General features: G+C 35.1%; 1 protein-coding gene across 21 annotated transcripts in view; it reads left to right on the top strand.

Annotated features, from left to right (window-relative positions):
• Tlk (Tousled-like kinase) overlaps positions 1-22968 on the top strand; it is a 135586-nt gene extending 112618 nt beyond the window's left edge. For 15 of the 21 annotated variants that reach the window (XM_076799948.1, XM_076799946.1, XM_076799951.1 and 12 more), the window contains 13 exons: positions 14988-15078; positions 15194-15456; positions 15597-15830; positions 16969-17061; positions 17344-17805; positions 18557-18760; positions 18850-18941; positions 19127-19274; positions 19364-19475; positions 19615-19753; positions 20798-20909; positions 21002-21109; positions 21242-22968. In XM_076799948.1, the coding sequence (XP_076656063.1) occupies positions 14988-15078; positions 15194-15456; positions 15597-15830; positions 16969-17061; positions 17344-17805; positions 18557-18760; positions 18850-18941; positions 19127-19274; positions 19364-19475; positions 19615-19753; positions 20798-20909; positions 21002-21109; positions 21242-21451 (2268 nt within the window). In that variant the 3' untranslated portion in view covers positions 21452-22968. Of the gene's footprint in view, positions 1-11607; positions 12325-13851; positions 14066-14105; positions 14455-14487; positions 14688-14775; positions 14883-14987; positions 15079-15193; positions 15457-15596; positions 15831-16968; positions 17062-17343; positions 17806-18556; positions 18761-18849; positions 18942-19126; positions 19275-19363; positions 19476-19614; positions 19754-20797; positions 20910-21001; positions 21110-21241 lie in introns of those variants that run through there. The other 6 variants (XM_076799962.1, XM_076799960.1, XM_076799954.1 and 3 more) reach the window with 6 other exon arrangements.
• The last annotated feature ends 1606 nt before the right edge of the window (positions 22969-24574 follow it).

Here is a 24574-nt window from a genome sequence, read left to right as displayed (position 1 = left end):
ATTGAATTAAAAAAATATTCACAATCAGTACAAATAACATTTGATATTGTCGTATTTAGGTGTCTTGATAGCAGGTGAAGTAGAAGTTTCCTAACAAATGAATGTTCCACTGAATACTAAACTTTTTGAGTTATAAGGGCCGAAGGTTTAGTATTTTAGTATTAAACCTATAAATATCTAGTAATTTATTTAAAAAACGTTGTTTCAAAAAGAGCATTTGCGACATTGCATAGAAATTTCAAGGAGGGAATAATGCAATAATTATGACCATATAAAAATATCGTGTTATTACAAAAAGATGCTACAACAAGAACGTACATTTTGAGTACTCTTTAAATATCTCGGTATCTCGAAAAATTGAAAGATGTAAATTTAACATTTCGTTTTTAAAAAAGCGTTTACATGCCAACAGAACATTATGTACTGCATTTCTTCTATGTATGTAATGAAAGTATAATATTCATAAAAACATATTATATTAAACTGTTGTTAATGAAATGAATTACTACAATAAACTATGTTTATAGAACAGAAAACGCAATCGCACGTCACTTATTAGTGACTTAGAAAATGACAATGTATTGTAGATAACAAGAAAAAATGTGTCATAAAGTAATAAAACGATAAGCGTCCTCTTTGTGCGCTTTTTTAACACTAAACCTGCAAACCGCAAAACATATAAAAGTAAAACATCTTCTAAAAGGGAGAAGATTGAATTTACTTAAACTTTTTACGATTTTCATTATAATATGCGCTTAAATGAAGAAGTCAATTCAGTAATTTCCTATGAAAACGTTTTTATAATTTTAATAATCGTGAAATAGAAAACCGGTAATATTGACCGTGGTAGGTTTAGTGTTAAATTGGTCAAAATTTTACAGTCACCTGACATTTACAATATTTAATTATAAAGTTTAATCTAATTTTTGTTTCTTAATTTTTGATAATTTGTTTTTCAAAATACTTAACACATTTAAATCATTGTATATCCTATTAGCGTCTGATTTTCTAAGAAATTGTACTCTATTCCTTTTAATGTTATTTTACATGGACAATAGCATAAATATGGAACTAATTGTATGTATTCAAACAGATTTTAAGCTAATACTGCGAAACTTTTGTTAATAAATTAGTTTTGGAGCTTTGGAAGTTTAACTCTTGCTGGTAATTTTAGATGATTTATTCATACTTATTCGTAGTAAATTATTGTATATAGGGTGTTCCAAAAATGTTGTACATCCTTAAAAGGAGTGATTCCTGAGGTCATCTGGAGTAACTTTTTCCTTTGCGAAAATATTCTCCGTGGCTTTGTTAAGGAGTTATTCACGAGAAACACGAACTAATCGCAGCACAGGTCCCGCTGAGCGTAACGTTGCCATTGGCCGGGCCGAAATCCGTCCAGTAGCCACGCTCTGATTAGTCCGTGTTTTTCGTTAATAACTCCTTAACACAGCCGCAGAGAATATTTTCGCAAAGGAAAACATTACTTCAAATGACCTCAGGATTCGCCTCTTTCAAGGAAGTACAACATTTTTAGGACACCCTGTATGATCGTAATGAACAATTACGTTTGAAAAACCCTAGGTCATTCACTTTTTGTATAAAAATTATGATCGTGGCAAGAAACATATGACCACCTTCCAGATATACTCGAATTCTCGATTTTATAGTAAGATTCCGTCATTTGTTACACCTTGTGTCATTACAATTTAATGCGACAAATCTGTGCATCAAAAGAATATACGTAAAAGCATGTACAGTGTGTCCCAGAAATATTTTACTTCCTTGAAAGGGATAATTCCCAAGATGATTTGAAGTAACTTTTCCTTTGCGAAAATGTTCTTTGCGGCTTTATTAAGGAGGTATTAACGAAAAACACGGACTAATCAGAGCGCGGCTATAGCAAAGGGATCTGGGTTCGCCGACAGCTCCCGCTAAGCGTGGCGTTGGCATTGGCCGAGTCAGAATCCGTCTGCTGTATCCGCGTTCTGATTGGTCCGCATCTTTCGAAAATGTTACTTCAAATTGCGTCAAGAATCACCCCTTCCAAGGAAATACAACATTTTTGGGACACCCTCTATGTATAGTTTAAAATGAAATCGTAGCGAAGTATTCTGGTTGAAGTATTCTTCATGCCTAATAGTAAAAACTAATCAAAATATTTGTTCGTGAACTCTCATTATATCAGTAGACTGCGGATTTTATCCAGTTATGACATAAAGGAGTATATGAAATTTAAAACAACCAAAAATAAATAAAGAACTTTCAAATACTGTTCCATTATTTTTAGCTCATTAAAATTATTTTAAAAAGATATAAATGTCGACATGCCCCCTATATCTTGCATTAATGTAGACAACTTTTATTTTGCATAAAAATCTGCAGTCTAACTTGTTAAAAATGTATCCAATTAGCCCTAGTACTCCCAAGCCTCGACCCGTCACGCGGATTCGATGGGAGGGGGGGGGGAGGGTCCTCCTCGAACCCATACTCTTCTTTACTCATTTCACTAAAAAAATTTTTTTTTTTAAGAAAAGTTTTGTAATATTTAAGTGTCTGATACTTTATGAACAATTTACATTGCATTTAGATGTATATTTACAAAATAGAAAGTAGATACATAACTCTCTTCTCTCAGAATGATTATTCACTTCTGATTGCATTGAACGCTTGAGTGTGACAGAAAATGCTGCATCGTTCCTTGCTAATCAGTTCCATGATTCAGTTCTTAATTGTGGGATTATTTGTTATTCTGTAGCAGCGGGACTTCGGAATATTAAACTTAAATGTACAAACGACAATAAATAATATTTTGAAAATTTTTCACCGAAGAAAAATAGTCCTAATTTAAAGTTTTCCGAGCTATGGATTCGAGGAGTGCCCCCCCCCCTCCCCTGCCGCGTGCTGTGGTTAAGTAATTGAACGAATGAAGTAAATCTTCGCTGGCTTTGCAAGTGAGCCACACTCCAATGAGCCACATTAGAGATATCTTATCGGCGTGAAGCTGATAAAATACCTAAGAAAGTACACGACAGAGAAAAAAGTAAAAAAGATTTATCACGATTTTTTTAAACTTAGTCCAAGCTGGGTAGAAGTATTTTTTTGTGTTCGTGGCAGAAAGGCTTCCTTCAGTGACCATCTAGTGCCACAGACAGGAACTAGAGTATTCGATCGTTACTGATCTACCTATGTAAGAGTTTTGTTGAAGTTTGTACTCCTGAGCCCCACCCTGAATATTGAATTCCATTGTAATTGATTTGAAAAAGAACGTCCACTAAATTACTTACACATACTATTCAAATACACGGTACAATATATCGAATTTACCTGTACAAGTTGCTTTAAATATCATTATCTCCACAATAGGGTAAAGGACCCAATTACTGTGGGGGTGCCAATTACTATGTTTATATTAATTATACTTATTGTTAAAGCATAACCAATACTAGAAAAGACATATTAAATTTTTTCATTAAAGTCAGTTAATATATATGTCATATATCTCTTTTTTAATATTCATTATGCTTTGAAAATAAGTATAATTACCATAAACACAGTAATTGGAAACCCACAGTAAGTGGGTTTGTGGCAAACACGTTCCTCAAAGATGAAATTTATATTCAAGACTGTACAAAAAGGGTGTAGCCGGATAAGGAGATCAAAAGTGTCTCCAAACCAAATTGAATTTGCAATAAGCCATTCGTTAGCTTATCAAAAAAAAAAAAAAATACTTTGTGCCAATTTTCATCCCTGTATGTCGATTTGGGGATGGTAATAGGGTGACAAAGAATATAGGAATATAAAATATATATTTTAGCTATTAGAATGCACATCTGTGAATTTTTTCAGAATTTTTAGCTTCGAAACTGAATTTTAAAAAATAAAAAAACTTTTGAAATGCCGATTTCTTGTAAAAGTTATGAGAAATTTATATTTTTACAGTTTTAGCATCTCGTTATGGTTGTTAACATATCATTTTTTCAGACTTTTCAAAGTGGGGACACATAGTTAAAAAAAAAATCAAAAGTTTCTAAAATTACCATCAATTTTAACTAAATAAATCAATTTGTTATTAACATTGAGCCGAAACTTTACTGTCATATTCCGTGCATTTTTTCGAACATGAGACCCTTGCTAGCTATTTGGTTTTCTAATTTGATTTTTACAGAGCATGTTTAGTTTTATAAGACCTTCCAACTGCAAACAAATTTTTTTTAATAATCGTAATTTGTCCTAATTTTCTATGTCTAACCTTTGTCAACTTTGATTCGAGTTTAAAAAAAAAAGCACCAAAAAGTCCTCCCATGAATTTTCGTACATTAAGTGGTGGCATATTAAACTTTAAATTCGCGTTGGTTTAATTTGCACATATTTGCACGAAATAGAGAACGTAATAAAAATCCAATTGAGTATTAAAGAAAGTATCAGAGGGTAACTTGAGATTTTGTATTATATTAGTTTAGAGCACATTAGATTTAATATTACGTTCGACCTTAAGTGCATAAATATGCACAAATGATAAAAGACAACAACAACATTTATTTTGACGCTGAGACGCGTGCGTTCGCCGTCCATGCCTTTTACATATATCTAAAACATTATAATTGGTATGTGATGCCGGTAACAACGTATAGATTATTTTTGCATGCAGTAGAAATCATTAAAAATGTACTTGTGCCTATTGGAAAATTATCTGAAGAAGCTGTAGAGGTTCAACATAAAAAAATTTAAAAAAAAATTTTTTTTTAAATAAAAAATAAAAAATAAATAAAAATATAAAATATTTTCGTGAATATAATACTCACAAGTTATTAAAAGAGCATTCAAATAAAGATTTCTTAAATCGTCTTCTACTACAATCAAATCCAATTGTTGCCCATTATAAAAAAAAGACAGGATTACAAAGATATAGAAGATTATTTATTATTAAATAAAACATCCGACTTATCGGATTCCAACAGTGACACTTATTCTGATGATACTGAAGATAAAGTATTGCAGTATGTTCTTATTAATTAGTACATTTTATTTTTTGTTAATGCCTTCTTCTGAAGATCTATGTAAACATTCTATATATGTAGTATAGTACTATGATTTTTTCGTTAAAATTGTAACACACTTTTTATTCAATAAAAAAAAAAATTAAAAAACAAAGTCATTGTAATTCAAAAAAACAAACATATTTTTGAAGGGAAAAAATCTTTTTATTTACCAATCGATTCATTCTTACATTTTACTTTAAAAAATATTAAGGTACTTTACTTGAAAATTAATTAGTTCGTTGTAGGGGCGCTCTAATTGGTCCGCGGCTTCGTTAATAACAAGAATTGTTGATAAAAGTGTGAGCACGGTGCAATATATGATAAAACGTTTTAAAACTTATAAAATAGAATAGTAAATAAATCAAATAAGAAGTTTCATGTACAGTGTTTACTCGATATATGTCCAAAACACGGGTCAAGCCAGAGACATATACCGGCCAGGAGATACTGTTCTTTGATCCAGGCCGAATGTAGAAAAGGACAGCGAAGCTCTAGAGGCCTCGGTTCATGACCCCTCACGGAGTACATATACCTGGGGATATCCGGGGGATAGTCCTAGGGCTTTTATCGGCTAGGCATTTGGGACAATATACAATGGTATACAATGAAAGTTGGATAGTCAGAAAAATTACAAATGACCCATTGCCTAGTCTACCTAAATTAACAAACAAAGCAGAAAAACATTTACAAACATCAGTTAATCCTGGAACGGTATGGAGAGTTTTTGCGAAAATATCATTATCATGATCGTACAGCTTGAAATAGGCCATTCGTCTCCTAGAATATTAAAAAACAAAGTACTGAGTTTGCTCAACAATATTCAAAGGAAGATTTCGATTTTCGAAAAGAAGTTATTTTTACTCGCGAGAGCAAATTTAATCTCTTTCATTCTGACGGAAAAGTTATTGTGTGGCGTAAGCCGGAAGAGAATTAAGAAAAAACTTTTAATTTAACAATTAAACATGGAGATGGGTCGGAAATGTTGCCGGTGTCGGAAATTTAGAATGCATTGAGGACAATACGGATAAATATGACTACTCATATGTTCTTCTTAAAAATTTGAACAAATAATAAAAAAATGTGGAATTTTAAATTGTTTCGAATTTTATAGTTATAACGACCCCGAGCACATTTTGAATATTGCCCAGTTGTGGCCTGCTCATAACTGTCCAAAAATCATTAATATCACAAAGACACAATTTCAAATAAAAATGATTTGAAGAAAGTTCAAAGAATGGACAAAAATCGAACCTGATTTAACGGAAAAACTTAGTGAATCGATTATATGTTGAGAAAAGTAGCGGAGGATACCAAATAAAGTACTAATTTTTTATTTAAATCAAGTATAAAATTAGTTGCAAGATATTTCTTAGACTGAAGTATAGTAATCTTTTCTGTTGACTTAGAGAGATTCTTTTGTTTTGGAACTTAAACACAAAAAATATAGATATATTTACAATATATGTAAGCGTGTATGTTATATGTTTTTTTCCAAATCATCCAAAGTATGTTCAAAGGACTTATAGTATCTACGTCTAAACCGCCTATTTATCGGAGACGGAGTACCTAAACTCTGGAAAATTAAAACAGGAATTGGCGCAATTTGGATCTACGATATGTACTAGATATTAATCTGATTACGTCATTATGGAAACGTTTTGTCAAGTGTAGTGGAGTAACAACACATGAAAACTCCTCGTGTAGATAATTATATAAGACCCATGAAAAGAAAAGTCACTGAATGACTTGATATACCACAGTTTAATAATACAAATATAATAAACTAATTTTGCCTTGAGGACGCTGCCTGTGTGGTAGCTATTTCGTCATGACCAATCGGAAGCACATTGTGTGATAGTGACGACAATATGGCCACAAGGCACAATATAAAGAATCTAAAGTGGCGCCGCCGAACGCTTTGACTCACAAGCTGCTAATGTTAAATCGTTTGCGAGTTCTTCACCTGTAAACGATATTAACTTCGTTCGCGTTCGCGGCACTCCCCGTGAATCCAAAATGGAACGACGATCACCGCACCAATCAAATCGCCGCTCTAAAAACTCCACGGTTTTCGAACATACACTCAGTTTCCTTCCAAACGTCTCCCAGGTGCATTTAGGTGGAAACGCAGAGGAGAGAACAAGAGTCACGATGCACCTAAACTAAGATGGAAACCGTGCAATTCACAGTTAGCTGTGTGAATTGTCCTTATGGATCATAGATCCAACACGTTAACGAAAGATGTACTTCTGTTACACGTAAAATTCTCTGTTTTCCTGTTCCGAGAGAACAAACGGAAGTTGCAGTGTTCTAAAATCACTCTACGACGTAAACATTATACGTAACCTATTCGAAGAATAAATTAACCAACAAAAGACTTGATACAGCTCTCCTAATTACAATTTCATTCGCAAAATATTAATTTAAATATTTGTAAATTATTGCAAACATGAGTAAGACACAAGATAAAATTATATAATTCCCAGTCCCATCATTTTCATGATACATCCAGCATTTCATTACTAGAAATAAACAATTTTTTACCGTAAACTTTTTCTTGGAAAATTTGTAATTAACGATTCAATCTGTAGGTAACCATTATTTCACAATATGCAGTGTTTCATGTGTATCCTTCTATCGGTAGAATTATCAGCCGTCGTGTGCCGTTGACCCGCAAACTACTTCGTGTGATTGTGTTGTAACTTTCACAATACGTATTTACAGCGTGCTCGCTCATTATTAACACAACGTTTTCAAGTCTTCGTATAACAACAATTTTGAAGAGTTTCACCATATCTTGTTTCAGAAAATATTCCTTTTTACAAAAACTGAAAAACTAATATTAAAATTAAATTAAATCGTAAATTCACGATAAATATTTGGTCTTAATAGAGAAAGTGAAATTTCTGCACAGTTTTATAGTAACTGTAACATTCTATAGTAACAATGTTTGGTTTAATCCCTTGCCCCACAATATCGAGTCATACTCGTGATGAAGATTCTGAACAGAGTCTAATGAATACGCATGTTATTAATTTCCTTCAAATCGAAATAAAATTTTATTTTGGCGTTGTTAATGTATAGCTATTGAAAAACGTATAGGCATACGTATGGATATAAATTTTCTCCTTTTTTAAGGAAATTACGAATTTCAAAAAAGTTCTAATCACTAAAACTGTAAAATAAATCGTAGTGCAGGAGGTTAAACCGTTGAGCATGCCTTTAAGAGTATTTTTTCGCAGGTATCCTATGAAAACGCAGCAATATCGCTTTGCTTTTGCCGATCTATGTACCCGTATTATTCAATGTTAAAAACACGTTCACGGACGTTACACGCGATAAACACGTAAACTCAATTTCAATGACGAGCCTAATTCTGTAGCTGCAAGGAAAAACGCCGCATGTAACAATTTCAAAAAATTGTGACTATGTTGTTTATGTATTAATTGAGCTTTATAATATAGAATTTACCAGATAAAAGTCATGAAAACAAATTCAATAGGCTCAAAAAAATAATGCAGATAGGAAACATTACTAGTAATTTACTAGACAATATCTCTAAAGTGAAAACATATGACATGCGGCGTTCTTCTTTAAAACCACAGAATTATCCACATACCACAGTGACGAAACGTTCAGGTATTCGTATAAATATTAAATGTAAAGATATTACCTTCGTATTCGTGAATGAAAGAAAAATAACCAAATCGATGAAATATACGCCGAAATTGCATTACTTTTTTAAAAAAAGTGATTTGCTTTTCGTTTCGAGGAAAAGATGAAAAGAGGTTAGATAATAATTGTTGATACTGCGAGCATCATCCGTAAGCTGGAGCAAAATCTAGAGATATCCTTGTAACTTGCAGCACCGTGCAGTGCGCACACGCCGCGCCGCTCCGCTTCGGTGGAAGACTCGGGGGGGGGGGAGTACCTAACCTTTCCTGAGCAGTATACACAGAAAACCGCGTGGGCAAACGGTGAGCTGCGCGCAAGCCCAGGCAACGAGCCAACTCCGCGTGGCCGACCAGCTGATCGGCCGGCGACATGCGGCATCACGGGCCAGAGGGAGAGAATCGCGCGCGACTGGGCTAATGAGTGTGCGACCTATTGGGAGTTCATTGGAGGGGGCTAAGCCAACCGAGAGTGGGGGAAACAGTGGCCGCTTCCTCCCAAGAGTGGGGATAGTTATTGCTATGTTGCCGTCACATCAAACACCCGTGTCTCTTGTTGCCACTGCCGCTCTGTTCTGCTATCGAATGGCATTGCAAGGTCTAGGAGCCAGCCAGCCATACACCGTACCGCTTTAACTGCGTGCTTCTTTCTTACTCGCGTTTATATTTTCTCGGAGCTTCTTCAATATTTTCTCATGCAATGTTCTAAAATCTTTGTCAATTATGCATACAGTTTTTTCAATTCTCATTCATCTATTCGATCGAACGAATATCGAAACATGGATTTTACGTGTGTCGGGCACATTTACTTTTTATTCATGTTTATCCAACAATCAATTTTTATTTATAACTTTTTTACATACTTTTACAACTTCCATTTCAAAAATGTTGCACATTAGACCTACTACGCAATAACCGAACGCGAGTTTTTTTTTTCTCTGATCTATTAATTGGAAAAAACGTGCCGTTACCAAACATTTTTGATGAAAATTTCTAACACTTTGTAAGCGAAATCTGTAATTTGTCACACGTTAGTCGAAAAGACGGTTGCATATGAAACTGGTGTATCCATTCAACGATGAGGATAACGTTGGTGCGACGTTGTCACAGTCTCCGCAATATTGCGACACTGCTCATGGTTTTCTCGCATCGCGTCTCTAATATAATACGTATTTAACACTAGGTTTACGGGACCCGTCAAAATGACGGGTTCTAATATTTTTAATTTACGATTATTGAGATTGTGAAGATCCATCTACGTGGAATTACTCAACAAACTTATTTCCTTAGATATATATTATTTAAAAAATGGCTGAAAACTTGGATAGACACATTCTTCTTATTTTTATAAAGTAATGTAAAATATTCACTTTTAATGCTCCGTAAACCTAGTGTTAAGCTGCTTCCGTTCTGTTGCTTTGTTCAGAAACATGCTCATAGATAGTGTTCACATCGAAAAAATCCGAAACACTCGCACAATCCGCAACTAACTGTGGTCATCGAAGAAAAATCGTGGCGAAAATAGAAAACGTGAAATTTTCAAGTGACAAAAACCAAGAGAATTTGCAAAAATACATTCAGAAAGTTTTTCAATTACAATTACCAAGATTTCTATCACCGAAATGTTTTGAAATCACTATCACGAAGTAATAGTAAAACACCACACTGGATAATATACGTGGATCAAACACGAATGGAAGTGAAATAATGAGTGCAGAATCGAAACTCACGACGAAGTACTACTGAACCGTACCATCGGAGCGTAGAAACGCGACTACTGAGAAGCGCTGTGCTGTTCGACCTAAACCTGACATACTCTCTCGCCTGCCCTCCCGCCCAACCGGTTATGTTCGTCCGTCGAGCCGTCATCTCGTACGTACGTTTGGTTCTTTCAATCCCCTCCACTGAAACTACATCTCGCCAATACGCCCTCGCACAGGCTGAAGCACGCGTCGGCACAGCGTATTGCAGGAGCGTAACTAGTGAAACCGCTGCGAGGGCGCTCTATGTTCAACTCTGAGGCAGGTGCGTCCTATGTACACGATGCCCTTACACTCTTACACGATCGTGCAAATTGGTACGAGATTCGACGGATTAAAATAGTGTCGCAACCGAATCCAAACACACTCCGACAAGCTTGTATATTCGCATCGGGTATGTACTGTTGCCATTACTGTTGTTGATTTTCTTTGATTCGATGCTATTATCAAATTTATCGAATACATTCGCATTGTCCGACAATATTTTCCAATACGAGATATAAGATTAAGAAATCGGTGATTCTTTAAACGCGTTATCTCTTGTGACAATTGAAACGAACGTCAGGTTGCAGAGCAAAGAATCTTGTAACTAGACATCGCATAATTTCTGAAGAGAAGAAAAAAAAATAATGCGGAAGAAAAATGTTTATAGGCATAAGGGGAAATAATTTAAGCAGAATCTTATTAAGGGTATACATATAGGGAAAAACTACTGCGCGACAGTTACTTCGAAAATGCATTGTAACTTGAATAGCATCGAAGAGTTTGGGCAAATAATATAAGATTTTCGCGAGAAATGCTTCTGCGAATGAAATATTTCCTAGACTTCGGTCGATTATTATACGAAATAACGCCACAAGGCAGAGCACCGATCACATACAGGGTACAACACACCCTTTGCACACCGTAGTGGTACAGCCACACTTCGCCACATCGATTTTACCGGCTCGCTTGCACTCACACTCGGTCGACCCGTTCACTGAAGGAATGTCTCATATGCCTCCCTCCGGCTCTCTTTTCCTCCCCCTTTATCCCTCCTGACCCTCCCCCTACAAAACCTCTCCCTCAGTCAGCTAGCTCTCTTTCTAACTGACTCGCCGTCCATCCCTCTCCACCAACTCCCCAACCACTGGTCGCCCTCCTCTTCCTCTCTCTCTGCTTCCTCTCATGGGCCTCTCGATCTCTCTCGGTTTCTCTCTCGCTCTCTCCGAATTTCTCTCTTTCTCTTCTCTGTCTGTTGTGATCGCAGGGCGGTAGTGGCGTCGCGGGGAGGTGGAGGTTGCACCTTTTGCCGCATCTCGGAATCTCGCGCGTTGCTCATTTGCCGTACATAGGAGCGGAGAAGAGAGGAAAGGAAAGAGGGAGCGCGAGAACGAACGAACGAACGAACGAACGAACGAGCGAGCGAGCGAGCGAGCGAGCGAACGACTGAGAAAGGGAGAAGGAGAGAAACCTCCGCTAGATAGTAGTATGCGAGCGGGGCACGGTGGTCGGACAGTTCCAGTTCCGTTTCGATTAGGCGAGTCCACGCCGGGGATTTTGGCTCGCTTGTGGCCCGTGAAACGTACGCGTAATGCCGTTTATCGTGGCCATTGACGGCACTCCGTGCTGTTGGTGCTGTTACTATTGCTGTTTACCCGGCGTGCTAACTGCACGCCACTTTTACAAGTGGAACTGTACTGTGGAGGAAGACACGAAGTGAGCTAGCTGACACTCCGTCAGAGTTTGAAAAGATAGCTTATGTGCTGTGTTTTAATCGTTCGATACGACTTCGTGGTTATGGCCATACCGAAGCCAGATCGTCTGGGTTAGAGGAGCGCACTGTAAAATCCGCATGTCCCGATTCACTGGGTTCGTATATGTCACACCACTTTCGCATGTAACTCACGGCAAGCGTTTCGCACACTCGCCTAACCGCACGAATACAGACCGTCCCGTCCCGTCCGTCTTAAAAGCAAATCGTTGCCGGAGGAACGATTTCCCGGCCCTCTAGCCCAGTTCCGGGCACGGCCATTGATTCATCGATAAGGAAGTTTCCTATCCCCTCTGCAAGATTTTTGGCATGTTTAGCAAAGTATGTGGTACGAGTAAGCGAAACCGAAACATTCGTAGACCACCGAATCTCGCATTCGAAATTCTCGTCGTTGTTCTAATTGGCGACTTAACGATCACGTGTGTTTTCACTACGTGACAATGAATATTTTCGTAATCTACAATTTGCTACTTACCCAGCCAAGTAACCGAGATCTCGCGCTTCATGTTTTTGATACGTACAACATTGGTACATGGATGTACATGTACGATGAATGTTACTTACGCCGAAGCATGTTCGTACGTGATTCTAAAAGCCTCCGAATTTGACATCTCATTGCTTTAAAAATTTGTTCGTAATATCTTAGTGAAATTGACAATTTTTCGGATATTTCTTCTGGATAATTAAATACACACAGTTGTTGTGTGCACAGTTTCACGATACAATTTTCAGATTTTCATTGTACCTTTGTGTCGATACTATTGTAAACACAGTGTTTACTTCCTTCTCGACTCTATATACATCTGAGTATTTTGGTGGTTTGGTAACGATTATGGAATTTTTCATTTGAAAATGGTAGAAAAATATCGAAAACTATCACTTATGCACATATGTGACGTATGTTAATCTAATTTAATGGATTATCGACCAAGTTCTGTATTAATATTTGACGAAAATGTGAGGGATAATAAAATTATTGTGCAGTTACTGTTGTGATTGAATTGTTTCGCCCGTAAAGTGTATAACATTTAAATGTACTATTTTATCAACCGAATGCATGTCAAATACATTGTAAAACAGAAAGAAAAAAAAATATAAATGATAAAATGTAAATCTTTCGTTCCTGTGTATCATCTTAAAATAATTCCTACAAACGTGAATATATGAAATACATCTACTTATTATGGAGGCTGTCAACCACCTGCACTACCAGTGTTTAAATCGTTTTAAACGTATTGCGCCGTAAGAGAAAAACTAATGTGACCAAACTAACACGAATAAAATTGAATTTCACGTGTAGATTGACCGTTAATTTGCACGATATAATATACGCATACGAACTGTAACCGAACGATGATTCGAAAGAAGAAGAAGGAAAAGGAAAGAAATTGTATCGAAGGGAGCACAGCAAGTTCAAGTGAATGCAAGTTTTTGAAGGATTCATCCATATTTGAGGTGCTTTGCGGTAGCGATGTTTTAATCGTAAGCAAGCAGCGTGTGCACGTCAGTGACAGAGCGTGGAATTCGAACGTGTGCGTTCCGCCTGGCAAACGCGCAAACGCGTGACCGCGTCCATGAGGACTTACCATTAATCCGGGTTCTTAACCGCGCGCAGAGTAAACGTGGCTGACACGCCGCCGATAATAATAATAAAAGTGCGTAATTTATCGGAGGACCCGACGTCACGAACCGTAGTGACGTAATGTGTCGTCGCGGTTATCGTTACTGTTAATCGAAATCAACTTGCCTAGTGGCTGTATTTGGTGCGTATGTGGAAAAGTATGTAAGATAGGAAAGCCAGTTAACTAGCCGGCCTGACCAGAGTTCAGAAGTGAAGCAGTGAGTAAAACTGCCCCCTTGCGGTATGCGTTCGTGGTTCCCGATCCAACCACTCCTCTGCCATCGAGTTCTTACCTCCTACCCCCCTTCTCTATCTCTCATTCTCTCTGTTCCTCTACTTCCACCCCCTCTCTGTTATACGTCGCCTTCCTTCTTCCCTCTTCTCTAGCCCCGTAAACTCCCTGCCCTTCCGCCACCCCCCTCTGCTACACTCCTCCATTTTGTCGTGATTCCTCTAGCTCTAAACATATATCGCACATTTTCTTCATACGGTTCTATTGACATTTACCTACAAATTGTGCGCGAAACCGTGTCTATGGTTGACATACTGTCTGTTAACCCAAGTAGCAAATACGACTATGGGGCTCCACCATAGGCTATCCTGGAAGGTGTCACTTCTCTCTCTGTCTTTTCCTCTCGCTCTTCCTCTCTGCTTCTTTCACTCTCTCTGATACTGTCTTACAATTTCTTATTAAACCTACTTCTTTCTCACTCGCACATTGTACGTCTTCGTTCTCCGATTTTCCTACGAAGTCTTTCTCTATCCATCGAAGTTACTTTTTACAGTATATCATTTCTTTTAATAACATGCGATCTTCGTTGGCCAATATTTTATGCGCCGGTATGATTTTCGAAGTGTAACCTCTACTACGAGTATCGAATCTTGATTCGCGATGCGATTCACTTTTCTCCATGTTGTTTCTCTAAACAGGCTCGTAACTAAATTTTTTAGGATTGACAAAAATACATAAAATAAATGTGTATAATATGTTCTATGCCCCTCTTTGTAGTATTTTACCATTACATGTGTGATTCTGTTAGTAATATATTGATTTTCTTTGTATTTTACTGGAATATTTATTTATAAAAAAAATAGTACACATTCGATGCATTATTTTACATAAGTTTCTTTTTATTTCAGATGTCTGCTGGGTCACAAATTCAGATGGCACCCCAATCAACTGTAAACTCTGGTCAGTCGGTTCATAGTCAAGATTCGAATATGAGCACTGGTAAGTTACTGGTGTCTTCGATGCTGTAATAACAAAAATACAAATTATATAATGGGTACTGTACAAATCATAGAGATATTATTCCGTCATTATATTCGTTTCAATGTAACTGTAGGCTCATCGCATAGTGATAAGGAGGTAGACCCAAATACTCCGGAAAAGGTACCAAGGACTCCTTCGGAAAGAAAAAGAAAGCGTAAAGCTGATGACGGAGGTGGAGGAGTTACGGGGGGACCTGTAGGGAGTAAAGGGTCTAGATCTGTCGCTGCCCTTGAAAATAAAAAAATCAATGAGTATTTTCCAAAGCATCATTTGGGCAATAGCCCTATTCGGCATGGTGGTGCTAAAAGTCCCTCCCCTCAACAAGGTTACCCTATGGTAAATATATCTAAAATCTTCAAATTTCTTATTGCATTTAAATAATACAATTGCAATATGCAATATATATATAATTGCAACACATATAAATTTATTCCTTTATATCCTTTTTGACATTTCTTGTAATTATTTTTCTACAGTATCCACCATCGCCTCAACAACTCCTTTCACCGCAAGTAACAACACCTAATTCGTCAGTGGCAGAATTTTCTTCACTGATGCAGCCGCCAAGACCTCATCCTCAACCACTACCTCCTCCTCCACCAGCCTCGACACAACCTGCAGGCTCGATGGTCAGCAAGCAGGTGCAGGTAAGGCCTACCAACCTCAGTAGGACAAGCCAGGTCAGGCAAGCGAAGACTAACACCCCAAATGTAAGCAAAATTCGATAATTCTTGCAAGCATTTTATAAGAAACGACCCATACAAAATTCTGTCTGTGAAGCACACATTATAGTTGTCAATTGCACATAATTTCCTGTTTCAAATTACTAATAAATATCTTTGTGCCATCAAAGATACATGAAACAGTGTCAAATAGAATTTCAAGATATCGTTGTAACATTATACAATAAGGGAATTATAATATGAAACTAAAAAATGAAAATATGTACGTATAAGAATTTGTTCTTGTGTTTAGAGAATATAAATGTTGACAATAATAGTGTCTGTTTTTGTTTTGAAGATGTGGGTAGTCTATAATATCTTTAAATGTAAAAGAGCATAATCAACTCAGCATAATTACATAGTTTATGAACATTGTATACCTACTGTTTCCATTTTATTCGTTTGTAATCTAATTGACTTTAGCGTTTTACTGAAACATTAAATCATACTTTGCATATTTAATTTTCTAATGGGCATTTCTTGTCAGATGTTTGCAGTAAATTCAGACAACTTTTGACTGGACTGTAGCACTGTATCCATTTGTTACCATAGGAGTGTAGGCTGCCTTGTAATATCACTCCTTATCTAAGTTATTAAATTTTAAGTTTGTGTTACTCGCCTGGATAAAAGCATAAAAGGTGTGCATGTTTGTCACTCTTTGTATCGATAATTGATTATAATTTTGTATTAACGCAGAAACTAAAAATTCAATTTAACGTAGAAAGTATTGTCTATTTTTAGAGAGAGAGAGAATAATATATAATGCACACAATGCACAGTGTTCTACAGTTTTTTTTTTTAATATTTACATGCATACATTTTTGGTGTTTTCCTTGCTGCCTGTGTGATAGTTATGTGCAAATACATATATGTTTGGATTTTGTCCTGTAGTTTTACTTCTAATGACACAAAAAGAATCAGCCTATCTTAATTGACTAACATGTAGGACTTACTTTATTTCAAATACGTATTAAGACTAGAACTACATTGAGTAAGCAACTTAATATCTGTTATCTTTATCTGGGTGCAGCAAGGTATCTGGTATTTATGAACTATGCTGACAAATGTATCAGATGTTACAGTGATTCGTTTTTAATTACTATAAGACGTATTAATTATATTCCAGACAGAACTTACTTGCCAGAGGATACAGGAATTCGAAACACAAGCTACTTCAGATTTAGAATTACGTAACAACAAAATTGAAGAATTAAATAGAGTAAGTAGAATGATTGAAATTTTTCTTTTGGAAAAAGATCTGTATTTGTATATAGCAAGACGAGATAATATATTAAATGAATAAATCTAAGGTAGAATAAAGCTATTCCTGTATATTTCTATACTAAAATATTACGTTGCAGTATTATTATTAAAATTATAGAAAATTTCATTTTATTAAGAACGCAATGATATATTGTATTGGCATTACATTCGGATATGAAAAAAAGCTTTAAAAAAAAGCTAGAAAAGCTAATATTAATTTGCATGTTTTTATTTCTAGACCACAGATGAACTTAAGCACCAAGTGGCTAATCAACAAAAGCTTATCGAGCAGCACAAATCCCATATAAATAAGTGTATAGACGTTGTAAAGAAATTACTGAAGGAAAAATCAAATATAGAAAAAAAGGAGGCTAGGCAAAGGTGTATGCAAAATAGACTGAGATTGGGTCAATTTGTGACTCAGAGGGTGGGTGCAACATTTCAAGAAAATTGGACAGACGGTTACGCGTTTCAAGAATTAGCACGGCGGCAAGAAGAAATTGCGACTGAAAGAGAAGAAATTGATAAGCAGAAAAAGTTACTTGTCAAGAAGAGGCCATCGAATAGTGAAACTGCTAGAAAACGTAGTCAGCCACAACCATCCTTACATAATGGCACAGAAGCTACATTCTTAAAACCAGATGCGGTACCTGGATCTTACACATTGCAGGAGTATTACGAAGCTGATGAAATACTCAAGGTAATTTTTATATTATACATATATATCTGCGGTTGTAAGGAAGAACGCCGCATGTCACACGTTTTCACTTTCGAGATATTGCCGTTTAAAATTGTGATCACTAATTATTTGTATCAGTAATGTTTCCTAGCTTCATTATTTTTCTGCGCCTATCGAATATGTTTTCGTGACTTTTTTCTCGTGACAAGCGCCATTTTTTGTTGCAGCCACATGTATATTCATCGAGATTATACTAGATTAGACGATTGCAAAAGTTTGCGCCTGATTTGAAAATAAAACACAAGTGGTTACGTTTTAAAATAACAATTTTATTAATCAATTATATAATATAATCACCACCATTTTCTATAATTGTTTCGCAACGTTTTACAAGTTAGTTTTTTTTTTGTAAAAACTGTGTGGCCTTTACTTCAAAGAAGATCTTTTGAGGTCTCTGAAAATCGGACACGAACGTTTGCAGTCGTTCAATATATTTACAAATTTCTCCAAAACTGACTTTATCCATTACGAATAGATTGCGGATCTCTATGCAAAATAAAAATTGTTTTATTAGTAAATAATTATTTTATAGTAAATAAATATGTCTTCCTTTCTTCAATAATTTCAGTGAATTGATAACAACACATACATATCCTTAAACTCTTCTAATCTTGCTACTGTTTCAAATTTTGTGTACTCATTTTTATCAAAATCTGCAGTCTAATTATGGATATTTGTTCCTCACGCATTTATGTGTGTATTGAATTTTTAGTTACGACAAAGTGCGTTGAAAAAAGAAGATGCAGATCTGCAACTAGAAATGGAAAAACTCGAAAGAGAAAGAAACTTACACATCAGAGAGTTGAAACGTATTCATAACGAGGACCAATCGAGATTCAACTCACATCCTGTGTTGAATGAACGTTACCTTCTATTAATGTTATTAGGGAAAGGTGGTTTCAGTGAAGTGCATAAGGTACAGACATTGTATTATTATATACAAAACAAGGTTTGTTCGCTGTAGATAATTAATCTAATTAGTGTCTATACAATTACTTTTTATAGGCATTTGACTTAAAGGAGCAACGATACGTTGCGTGTAAAGTGCATCAACTGAATAAAGACTGGAAAGAGGACAAGAAAGCTAATTATATTAAGTAAGTAGTTAATACTGTTGAATGTAAAACCAAGTCGATTAGAATTGATAGAATCAACTACTATGAAAAGTATCGTAGTATTGTTTTCATCGAGTATTTATTTAGACTGCACATATTATATTATATACGTATAATATTTTACATAAGTTTCTGTTAAATTATTTTGGTAACTTTTTTTTACACAGACATGCGTTACGAGAATATAATATTCATAAAGCTCTTGATCATCCTCGTGTTGTGAAGTTGTACGATGTGTTTGAAATTGATGCCAATTCCTTTTGTACTGTCTTGGAGTATTGTGATGGCCATGATTTAGATTTTTACCTCAAGCAGGTGTGTATATTGGCGTATCATCGTTGTTATTTAAACACCACCCCTCACTGTATCGCAGCTTCTCCTTACGAAATATTTCTCATTTTCAGCATAAAACTATACCTGAAAGAGAAGCGAGATCTATAGTTATGCAAGTTGTGTCTGCATTAAAATACCTCAATGAAATAAAGCCCCCAGTCATTCATTATGATTTAAAACCAGGTAAGATTTCTTTTTATTTCGAATGAATTATATTTACTTTCACTAGGAAAATAAAAATCCAGTTTTTGTTTCTTCTAATTGCGCTTCTTAATTTAACGTATCTAGTAAGTAAAGCTACATTAGTGTAATAATTTTGCAGGTAATATATTATTAACCGAAGGCAATGTTTGCGGAGAGATAAAAATTACAGACTTTGGATTGAGTAAAGTAATGGACGAAGAGAACTACAATCCAGACCATGGAATGGATTTAACATCTCAAGGAGCGGGTACCTACTGGTACGTGTACACGTATTTAAGCATCATTTGAATACATGCGTTATTTATTTGCTGATACTTTGCTCGTCCAGTGACTGGATCATGATACAGAGAAAGTTTTTGAGAGTTGTATTATAATACATTTACCACCACTAACTACTATTTCATCGTTATTCACAAGGTGCTTGACCACACTTATCAAACATTTGAACGTGTTACTTTACAAGTCGATCTAAGATGAAGATAAACAAATGATTGCTTTGTTTCAAGTTTTTAACGATTTAAAATTTTTTCGATTCGCCAATAGTAGCGTATACGTATATAATTCAAATCAAGAAGAGCACTGTCAATGACCCTTTTCTAGAGACATCGTGCTAGAGGCAGAGGTGAAAAGCTATTAGTTCATTTCAAATGTTAACACCTTGAAAATAAAGCCAAAACTTGTTATTGTCTTGTAGAATCATTCCTTAAATTTGTTTCTACCTGTTGCTCAACATTCTGCGTATGTACGATGCAGTTGTTTGTTCAAATTTGAAAATGAATTATGCGCTAACATATGGAGTGTATCAAATTTGCTTCGAATGTGCGAAATGCAAGAAGGTTGAAAAAGAATCATTAAAAGGTCTTAATTTTTTTTCAATTTTTCTTTTATTACGTAAATAACTTTGATTTTAGACTGTTTAAAAAATATAACAAATATGCATTTCTATTGTTTCCATGATTTAGTTTCTTTTTTAGTAACGCTTTGTTTACTACAGTTTTTCAGCTATGGATTTTGTTAATCTAATACTTATGAATAATTGAATAGACAGTATTTACTCAGCTGCGACTTTCTAGGCTCTCCATGTAAAAACAATCTCCGTATAATGATATAGAAAAATTAAATTATAAAATATTTGCTAGCGATAGAAACCATTTCGATGAAACCGACTCGATCATAGGCTGCCTACCTCTCCTAATATTCTAGAGATATGAAATATAGTGAATATTTTCTCCATATGGCTTCGAATTTGTTGAATAATGCGCGTAAGTAACAAAATATAATCGTTTTGTGTCAATTTTTAGGTATCTTCCACCAGAGTGTTTCGTTATTGGTAAAAATCCTCCAAAAATATCGTCAAAAGTTGATGTATGGAGCGTGGGTGTTATATTCTACCAATGTCTATACGGTAAAAAGGTACGATTGATTAGTAATGCATTTCAATGCATTTTGCTTGCTCGTAATGTAAACTAAATAAATTTTAAGCTCTAAGCACAATATTCTTTCAGCCTTTTGGACATAATCAATCTCAAGCTACAATTTTAGAAGAAAACACAATTTTGAAAGCTACGGAAGTTCAATTTGCAAATAAACCAACGGTTAGCAACGAAGCAAAGGTACATATACATACATACATACATATATATATATATATATTATTTGAATATCGTCGTAGATAAGGTTATAATTAGGCATGGTTCGAGTAACAAATTAGGAGAAGAATGTTAATATACGTTACAACGTTTCAGAGTTTCATAAGAAGTTGCCTAGCGTATAGGAAAGAAGAGCGTATAGATGTATTGACATTAGCTAAACACGAATATCTTCAACCTCCAGTGCCAAAGCATGGCCGTCAAGCGAATAATCAGCAGCAACAACAACAACAGATTCAACAACAGCAACAAACCTCATTTAGCATTGGCATGTTTAGTGGTATGAACGCGTCAAGCAGTTCGTAGTGGAAAGGAACTAAAGACAAAATCTTTGATATGCTAATACATGCCAAATCTTGAACACTGAATTGCACACCATCTCATCTTAGGAAAATAGCGAACTGCTATAATGAACTGTAAATACTAAAAAAAACCCGGATAGTATCACCATCACCAATACCACGATTACCACTACCACTCCACTACCACTATCACCACCACCTCCACCACTTCTACAACTATACTTACAGGCCGACTATATAAAATATTGCGAGAGATGCGAGACTGGTCGCCGCAAGTCCAGGAGCTTGCGTCTTTCTACAAGACAAGCTACATTATTCAGCATGACAAAAAAAAACGTTGTGTTCGTAAATATTCAATTGTATTATCGTTCCTTGTATCAAACAGTGAGCTGACTTGATAATAGTGTTTAAAAAAGAAATAAGAGAAACAGAAAAAAACATGTGATAAGTCATTGTGAATTGAAGTGAAGTTCAAATTAAGAAGAAAAGGAAACAAAGGAGTACGGCAACGGGAATCATTGGAAGAGATAATTACTCGGTGAACAAAGAGAGCAACGGAAGATTAAATATCCGAAGCGAAGCACGTCGAAGCAGTTGGAGGGACTTTGCTTTCGCGGAGACGTTCCTCTCTTCTGAAGTTACGTGTATGCATGAATGAATGTGACGAAAGATTGTTAAAACTAGCGTGCGTGTATATATTTATACTATATATATATACTAATAAATTCGATATAATATATATATATGGTGTAAAGAACAGGACAGCATTGACAGTGGAAAGATAACTGTGGTGGATCCTCGCATGACCTCCGTGCAGTCAAGTATTCCATGAATATTTGACTGCGCATCATGTTACTTTATTCAAATATTAACATTATTACTTATATCATGACTAATAACGATTAACATACACGAGGAGATTTGGTTGGTTGTTCCTATTCTGAAACGAGTGGGCTTTATCTATACTGGATTGATTGATCTAAGGTTTGAATGTAAAGAACGTAAAAGAATCACGATGCTCCCAAATGAAAAAGAAACGTATAGAATCGTAGTCCACTGCTTATTATACGCCCTGTGCACGTGTACATCTTTAATCCAGAATTTCCTGATAGAGTGGCTCCTTTTTTTTCTTTTTCGAGAGTGGACTTCGGCGCATTGATTATGATCTTACATTTTCGTGATATATATCAATTTGTATAATCAGGCGTTAAACAAATTTTAAGGTAAAAGTCATAATACTGTACCGACCTGATTATTATTTCTTTATTCATAATTTGTTTTATATATGTACGTTATATATAGATAATTATGGAATAGAAGACTAAGTTATTTTATCAAGTGCCCTTGCTTTGTATTATAGTCGCGTCTGTCGATAAACTGCAGCTTTTGGGAGTAATAGAGAGTTGTTAAAATGTTGTAAGTTGTTGGTACAATGTGGGCACGGTATTGATGAACTCAGTACCAACGTGATTGGCAAAGTATGATCGGAGGAGAATACATTACAAGTCTGAACAGAGTCTACTACTAGATACATCGCTTCTATTCTAAAAGCCAACCGTTCCTGCTTCCCTCTCCTATTTCTCTTTATTTTTTTCAATTTATCCGCGTCTCGTGAAAACGAATACTTTTTTGACCCCTCTGTGAGGAAGTGCTTTTTGTAACCTAAATTGAGAGACATATGCTAGTCAGAGGTCGAGAGTTCATTCATTTCATTTTAGTATAAACATTTATTTATTATAATAATTACTTTTTTTGTACGCTTTAAGCATTCGTTGCAACTGAGCAAAGAGCTTTTTCGTTTTCGTAAAAGTTTTGTTTTAGAATAACCATTAAAATTTATTTATGACATTTACTCCTATTTTTTTCGTAGTAGAAAGTGACAATTGTCCATGCTACTTTTGGATAAAAAAAAGTAAGTATACTTTGGCCAGTAAATTTTACGAAAACCACTTCTTTTAGATGAAAAAGTATCGTTTTTAGATGACGAGGGTCAACATGTTAGAAAGTGAAATCATTCAGTAAGTAAAAAAAGGATAAAACAATGGAAAAAATCATTTAACAAGCATTTATTCCATAACATCTCGTCTGAGGTTATTTGTAACAATAAAAGAAATAATGAAACTACATCAAGTAGTATTTATATGTTTTGCGATACAAACAATTTTGCATTTGTGTATAATGAAAATCCTTTGGAAACGTGCCGTTAATAAAATTATCAAATGCATGCACGCGGAAACAAATTTTCAATTCGAAGAGTGAGATTTTTTCACAGAGGATTCATTGCACAGAGATCCTAATAATTGTCCAGTCTTTAAAGGGTTCGGGTTTTCTTATATGAGCCAAAAGTATTACATAATAATATTTTTAGCTCTGTGTGTGCTTATAACTGTGCACGACAGAGTTCGGAATATTATTGTACATGTCGACTGAAAAGTCATTCGAAGAAATAAGAAGTTACATTTTGAACAAACGATACATTTTTTTTATTGCCCCTGCGTATCAGCATAGTCACGATCTTCCTCATAAACATCAGGAATTGCGTCGAGGATGGTGTATGAAACGTTATAGCAATAAATTTACGTATTTGTGTATAATTTAAAGTTAGTAAACTTATTAATTAAATATGAATCACGCATAACGTTGTATATTTTCCCTACAATATTATATGTATATATGTATTTTTTTTTAAACAATTTCAAAGTAAAAACGTAGATGTAAAAAATGGTACAATTTATATAAATGTCATCTTTCTCGAATTACATTTGACTATTCTGACGGCCAAGAAAAATACTCCTCTCGTAAACAACGAAAAATTGTTTTACTTTGTTGCTTAACACTTGGGCTACAAGTTATAAAATAAATTTTATTAATGAAAATGCTTCTCTAGTCTTCAGAAATAATTTTTATAAATACAAAATGTGTTTTATTTATTATGTATAATATAAATGTGAAACGAAGGAATGTGTTTTATAAACATTTATAAAGACATATATAACATACATATATAACATACATATATATATGTTATATAGTAAATATATACCGATGTGTATATGTACAAAGGTGTTTCATAATACTATTAATTATGTCGACCATTTTTGAGGGCTCGATTTTACGGACTAAACGG

Source organism: Halictus rubicundus, chromosome 14 (genome assembly GCF_050948215.1).
Source record: "Halictus rubicundus isolate RS-2024b chromosome 14, iyHalRubi1_principal, whole genome shotgun sequence".
Lineage (NCBI taxonomy): Eukaryota > Metazoa > Arthropoda > Insecta > Hymenoptera > Halictidae > Halictus > Halictus rubicundus.
The sequence above is the reverse complement of the archived record's forward strand: the minus strand, read 5'-3'. Positions and strand labels throughout refer to the sequence as shown.